The 7,500-nt window shown below is 36.9% G+C and overlaps 1 protein-coding gene across 1 annotated transcript in view; it reads left to right on the top strand.

Moving 5' to 3' along the window:
• LOC125047471 (ribonuclease Oy-like) overlaps positions 1-7,500 on the top strand; it is a 24,491-nt gene that overhangs the window by 16,712 nt on the left and 279 nt on the right. Inside the window, exons 3-6 of the mRNA XM_047645682.1 lie at positions 69-215; positions 1,735-1,955; positions 6,093-6,247; positions 7,061-7,500. The exon at positions 7,061-7,500 is cut by the window's right edge and continues 279 nt beyond it. Coding sequence (XP_047501638.1) covers positions 69-215; positions 1,735-1,955; positions 6,093-6,247; positions 7,061-7,213 — 676 coding nt within the window. The 3' untranslated portion in view covers positions 7,214-7,500. The remainder of the gene's footprint in view (positions 1-68; positions 216-1,734; positions 1,956-6,092; positions 6,248-7,060) is intronic.

Below are 7,500 nucleotides of genomic sequence, written 5' to 3'. Positions count from 1 at the left end.
CTTTGTCATGCAGGAGGGTTCTCAGTTGAAAAGAGAAAAAGAAAATTAAAGCTGCATTTTCCCTTCAGAGCATCTTGGGGCAACGTTGACTGGGACGTGATCATCTTCACCCAGCAGTGGCCCATCACCAGCTGCATCAACCACCTGGCCCACAACCCTAAAGCCTCCTGTAACCTGTTTCCAAACATGACATCGTGGACTGTCCATGGTATATGGTAAGGCTTTGGGCTCAAGAATTGGGGGAATTGGGAAGTCGTGGATGCAAAGCTGGAGCTTTCAGTTAGATTTATTTTGTAAATATTTTTGAATATTGAATGGTGCAATCTACTTTGTTGCAAAATTCAAGAAGCAAAAAATAAATATTTTGAAGGCTTTTCTAACCCCGTAAAATTTTTACCCACTTGTTCAATTTTGGTCGTTAATGGAAGCTTGCTCATCTGTACATTATAACTGGTCATGCAATAAGTAATTACCAATTTTTTTTATATATAATGATCAGTAAATTAATTGGCTAAATATTCTATTATGGGATTATGGGGATTAGATGATACAAGTTCATAATTGCTGAAAAAGAGTTATGCACATTTTGATTAAGAGGCATGTTGCAAAAGCATATAGATAGATTCCTGAAAGTTTTTGTTCTTCAACTTTCACAGCAATTTTCTCTGTTGGGTATTTTTGGTTTATTTTATAATCCAGTCAGTGGAAAATATTTATAGAATAATATATTCCATATAAATAAATTTTTTAGCCTGACTTTGTTGAAAACAAACTCAATAATGTTGTACTTTTACATGAACTGTAGAATAACCCATTAAAGGATATCTTACGATAGTTTGCATCATAGCGTAAATATTGGTGTAGCATAACAGAACCCTTGAGGAAGGACAAGCAACAAAACTGAAGTAATGTTTAGATTAGGTACATTACCTTCTGTTACTTAGTGGATGATGACCATTTTTCTTTTTCCTGTATAACATCATGACCGTTTTTTCTGTACGTCTGCCATTCTATATTTTCTATCACATTTTCACACATGATGCTTACTGTATCAGTGACTTTACTAGATTCACTCAGTAATAGGAAAATACATATATGCGCTTCAGTTATGGAAGTTTACATTCTTTCAGTAATTTTGTCAGTTCCACTTCTTTTCAAAATTTACACCTTTTACAAAATCATCCATGGATGTGATGCCTTTCTTACTTCCAGTAACCAGTCTTTATGCTTTTTCTATATTTATTCATTTTACCTCTTTATCTGGCCATGGACTATACACCTTTTAATTTACCCACAGGCTTAACAACTTTTTCATTTTCATCCAAAAATCTTGCATTTTTTCAGTTATCAATAGACTTTGCACCTTTTCGCTCCATCCATAAGCCTCAGCCCTTTATTGAGCTAGCCTTAGACTTTTCATGTTTTCATGCTTATCCACAGATTTTACACCTCATAGTTACCCATAGTCTTCATAGGTACCCATAGGCATTACACCTGTTCGTAATTATCTGCACTTTACTTTTTTTTACTCTTTTATCCCCAGACTTAACACTTTTTTTCATATTTATCTTCCAATATGTTTATTGGTTCCACTACTGTTTACATTTTCTAGCCTTTTCTTTTCATACTTTCATGCCATTTTTTTACTTTCTGGGTCTTTTTATTTCTCTCTCTCTTCCTCTTCTTTTTTCTTTCTTTTCCAAATTTATTTTTTGACATGATACCATTTTTCAGGCCCACTAAATTAGGCACAATTGGCCCAAATTACTGCAACAAGTCATGGGATTTCCAGGAGTCCGAAATCCTCAACATTGAACCTTACTTGATAAAGTATTGGGGCAACATTTTTGGAGAGGACTCACGCACTTCCCTCTGGAGCCATGAGTGGAAGAAGCATGGGACCTGCGCTGCTCAGCTGCCGTCACTTAACTCTGAAAAGAAGTATTTTGAAAAAGGTAACAAACTTCCTTTGTTTTGCACACTAGATATTTGTGTGTGTATTTTTTGAGGGCGTTGAAGATTTCTATGGATGAATAAGTGTTTGTGCATCCATCCATTTATAAATGTAAATATAAATATAGATATAAATAATTACACTCTAAAACACACAGATGCATGCACGCACACACGCACACACGCACAATTTTTTTTCATTTTCTTTTCCAAATAAGATAATGCTAATTACAAAACAAAATAACAACATAACAGGTTCTTACAATCTAAAACAGAGTTATGTGTCTGGAAAACTACTGAAAAGGCTGTCCAATGAGGATGTGTAAAAAGAAACCTTAAAGAAAATTAAATCATCTTAGATTGTCTTAATGTTGTAAACATATAGCTACTCATCACACTTGGGAGATCGTGTTACTGAACATGCAACATATTCATGAGGCACATTAATTGCTCATGAGTAGTTGCATTTAGGAGTTGTATACCGATTCTGTAAGAGTGTTCCACATTTGAGACAAATTTTATACACACATGTACACAAATACTCACTCTCCCACATATACATTTATGATTATCCATCTAATTGGTTGTGCAACTGCATGCTATAAAAGAAATCATTATCATAAAACATGAGAATTAATGGGTATAATTCTAATTGGTTATCAGGGAGATTATCTAACCACATATTGTTAGTATTTTCCTAGGCCAATGAAGATATGAATGAGAATCAATAACTTTACAAGGCAAGAGATGTATTTGACATGGCCTTAGATTATATTGTCTTCAGAAATACATATGTCAGCAAGATTGCAGAACATGAATAACGGTCAGACGTGCTGAAGATTAACCTGACATCTGTGACAACTTCTGCCAGCCACTTTCTCAATGATGCTGCTAAGTTACTAAGTTATTTTTAACCCAATGCCGTCGGGGAAAATGAACAAAAAATGGGGAAAATGCTGTGCCCATTTTCTATATTTTTTGTGAAATGTCTGCTCATAGATGGCTCTGCTAGTGCTTAGCCACAAAGGAGTCAATTAGTAGACCTTGTGACCATACGTGATTTGAATTGGCGGGAAAAACGTGTTTTTTACTAGTGCTATGGATATCGATGGTGTTATTTTTATTATAAACATTATAATTATTATAATGTTTTTTAATATTAGTAACAGCAAAATAAGATAATGTAAAATATTTCGTAAATCAAAGAAAAGGGTGAACGGGCGAGACGGGCAGTACTCCTAACTGGCTCATTGGTGACTTAGTACAAGTATAGCCATCTATGTTTTTAAACAATCAAACAAGTACTAACAGTGGGCAAAGCACGTGTCTACCCGTCGTATCCGTCGGCAAGGGGTTAAGATAACTCATACTGTCCCAAAAGTTATGCCAGTGACATTCTTAGTGATGTTCTTAAATCATTCATAGTTCTACGACAACTCACTCATTTCTGCTCCTAAGAGCTAGCTCAGAACAAAATTCCTCATAGTACAAAAATGTAAAATCTCCTAGTCAGTCAGCCATTGTACCAATTTGTCTGGTGAAAAGTCAGATGATTTGGTATGAGATAATACTATACACTGCATTGGCTGCAGCAGTTTAAGCTGATATGCTTAAGTGATACATGGTTTCAGTATCGGGATCACCTAACATCTGTCACCACAGAACATTCAACATTGTAGTGTTGCACTTACATGCAAATGAACATCTACCACGCTAAAGTAGAGCAAAAGTGAACCATAGAGGATTTAGTATACATGAAAAATAAAGATTATGGAAGATTATGAACACCAAATTATCCAAGCTCACAGAAACCACTATCATGCAAAGAATGTGTAAGAGGTCAAGGATGTCAGGTGAGTTTTCAGCTCATGTCTGGTATATAAGTACGTTTTAAAATCTTGCTGACACGTGTGTTTCTAATGATAATGGACACATCTCTTGCACTGTGAAGTTGTTAATTCTTTTCCATTCCTTTGTTACAATGGACTATGTTCAGACATCATTAACAGTATTTCAGTAACAAATGGACATTATAAAAGAACAAATTAAATGCCAATTCAGTTTTGAGCATAAGACAGCAAAATGCTGAAATTAACCCAATGGCGACGGGTCACGGCTATCGCCGTCATAACAATACACACGATGTGCGGCGTGCGGCTGTCCGCAGCGGCGCCGCGCCAAAACGCCCCGAGGCAATGATTCGGCTTGAGGGACCGACATCACGCGCTCAGAGTCGGCGCGCTGCCGCCGTTCGCCAGAGCGTAGAGTTTTTTTTAATTTGCTATATCCGGCGCCATTGGGTTAAATGATTGATAATATCATACGGGTTTGCTAGTTATACCTCACCTATAAGGACATTCATCCTCAAGACCTGCCAAGAAGACTAGTAGTCAGATCCCTGAGACTGCTAATATGTTTCTAGTTTCTAGGCATAAGTCATGTTCTTTTCTTCTTTAATTCTCTTGAAGATATTGTCACATTGTGCCAAGAGATTGTAGGGGGTTCTTTTGTCTATGGTCATTTTTCCCACTCACAAATCTTTTACTGATCACACTCACTCATGGGTCAAGAATCAGTACTACAACCAATGCGTAGATAATGACAGCAGATAATTTAACCACTTTGCATAAAGCGAGATGCACGAAGCAACCTATGTGTGAGATAATGTAATTAAGTGCGTTTTAGTAAAGGGGTATTATGGTAATTCAAGATAGCTAAACAAGTCATAGTAGAGGGATGGTTGTATATATGCGCGCATGCGCGCACACCCATCCACCCACCCACCCAACCACCCACACACACAAAACTCTGTGCTATCATGCCTAATTGGTTGCGTACCTGCACACTGTGGTGGAAATTTGCAATGGCAGAACTTGAGAATTAGAGGAAATATTTCAAATTAGTTCTAGATGCTCTACTCACATATTTATGTGTGAAAAACACCCTACTTCTTTGTGGTAGCTATAACAGAGACTGGCCATTGCCAGGGACCATTGCATTAGGGATGTGCAACAAGCAACCCAGTCAGAGTGTAAATTGAGAACACATGTCTCATATATGAGATAGCCGACTACTTTCCATGTTCAGGCCGTCTTACCAGTGAAATGCCTGCCATTTGTGGGTTTTAGTGTGAAAATTACTAACTTCACCATACAAAAGATATGTTTGATGTGTGTCAATTATATTGTCATCAGACATATTTTTGCATGAGCAAGATTATGAAACAAAATTGTATATCAGACATAAGCTGGTGATTTGCCTGACATCTATGATCTGTTAGTTACTACCTTCTCTCGAGAGCAAGCTTTGACCCTGGACCTAAATTCTTCATACTACTTTACTGTAACATGTTTTGTCACTATTGTAGCAGTATATCCTGCAAAAGGTGGACAATTTGGTGCAAGATAGGAAGTCTCTGCTAATAACCCTGACAGGAGGGCAGTAGTATGATAAATCTTATTAAAGAACATCAAGGTGATGTCTGTTACCATAGAACTTCTGAAGCCAGTTTCATGCATGTACATGAATCCGGACATCTACCTGACAAGAAGCCAGCAAAAGTGATCCATGAAGTTTTGACAAATAAAAAGTAATAGATGCTGGTTGCATTGCAGTGGACAGGAATATGAACACTGAGTAGAGCAGCTTCAGATTAACCAAAGTCACAGTAGCAACTATTATAAGAAAAACAAGCAAGAATTTATGGATGGCAGGTGAATCTTCAGCACTCATGTATAGTAAATAAATGTTTTAAAATCTTGGTGACGTATTTCTGAGATCAATATAATCATAATGCATCAAATACATCTCTTTCACTATTTGTACATAACCTTTTCTACATTTGTTGCAATAAACTCTGTTCAGACATCCTTTGCAATATTACAATAACAAATGGAGAAAGTAAAGCAATAAAATGATTAATGATTTAGATCATAGGGAAAAGCAACAAGCAACTGCTGATTTTATTGAGAATATAAAATCACAGCAATTTTAGGCTGAATGAAGGCATGGTCTCCAAAGGGCTCGCTTGCAAGGAATTCCATCCTCACAATCATCTAAGAAGGCAGGCAGTCAGGTGCTAGTTTCCAAGCAGATGTCTGGTTCTTTTTCTTTCTGAACTCTTTTGAACTCTCCTCTAGGCCTGGAATGGGTGACACAGTATGACTACGTAGCTGTATTGGGGCAGCACAAAATTTATCCTGATGATGTCCAGACGTACACAAGAGAGGCCATATTTGCAGCTGTTAAGGACATGTTTGGTGTGGATCCTTCCATTGACTGCATCTACAATAAGGTAAGATTGTGTGGCAGGGCCGTTGTCTTTGTTTTCCATTTTCTCCTCTCCTTTTTCCCTACTCCTTTGTTGGCTTTTTTTTATCTTGCTCTTCCCCCAATTGAACCACATTTTAACAATCTATTTTTTTTTTCTTTTCATTTCTTTTCTTTTCTTTCCTCTACCTTTTTCTCCTCATATTTTTCCTTCTTTTTACTCGTCTTACTTACTCCTCCCATTTGTTCATCATGTTCCTCCTCCTCCCCTTCTTCATCTACTTCCTTCTCAATATGTTATTCTTCATCATTTTCTTCCCTCTTCTCCACATCTGCATCTTCTTCCTCCTTCTCTATATGTTATTCTTCTCCTCCACATTTTTTTCACCTTTTTCCTACTCCATATCTTCTCCATCTTTCCCCCTCTTATGCATCTACTTCGTCTTCCACCTCAAGGTATTCTTATTTATCTGCTGTGTCTTCCCTGGCATATTCTTCATCATTTTCTTTTTCCTCCACATGTTTTTCATCTTCTTTCTCTTCCCCCATCTCTGTGTGCAACTTCTTCCTTCTCCATGTCTTTTCTTCCTCCTCCTCATGTTCTTCTTTATCTTCTTTCTCCTCCTCCTCCACATTTTTATCTTCCTCTACTTCCTCTTCTAGATATTCCTTATTTTCTACCTCCTACATGTTTTCTTTTTTTCATCATCATCTTCCCCATTGTCCATGTCTTCATCATCTTTTTTCTCTTCTTTCTCCTTACCATATTTTTCATTCCTTCTCATTTTACTTTTCTTGTAGCAAAAGAGTTACTGATTTGCAAAATTTTACATTCCAGAAAACCAAACAGCATGAATTATCCCAGATCAAGTTGTGTTTCGACCGCTCACTGCATTTGGTGGATTGCGATGGCATCATTGGTGCAAATGAAGAGAAAGTCCTTGGAAATTGTCCCTTTAAAGGGATTACGTACCCGGCATCAGTGAGGTGAGTTATTGTTAATTTCCTTGTCTCTGATCTACTGAATGCCTCTGCAGTAAGCAGATGCATCCCTTCGATATTCTGAATGGTTGCAGCATCAATGCATTCTGGAGAAACTTTTGTTCATGCATATCTTCCATTGTTGACTTTTCTTGATATTGATTTTTCACCTTTTGACTAAAATTTTCTTAACTTCATTATTATTTTTTAGAAGTTTTATCTGCAGTTTACTTGTAGCATTTTTCTTGTTTCTTCGAAACAGTTGTATATGATCAGTATTATAATCAGCACCTGGAT

Source organism: Penaeus chinensis, chromosome 41 (genome assembly GCF_019202785.1).
Source record: "Penaeus chinensis breed Huanghai No. 1 chromosome 41, ASM1920278v2, whole genome shotgun sequence".
Lineage (NCBI taxonomy): Eukaryota > Metazoa > Arthropoda > Malacostraca > Decapoda > Penaeidae > Penaeus > Penaeus chinensis.
The sequence above is the reverse complement of the archived record's forward strand: the minus strand, read 5'-3'. Positions and strand labels throughout refer to the sequence as shown.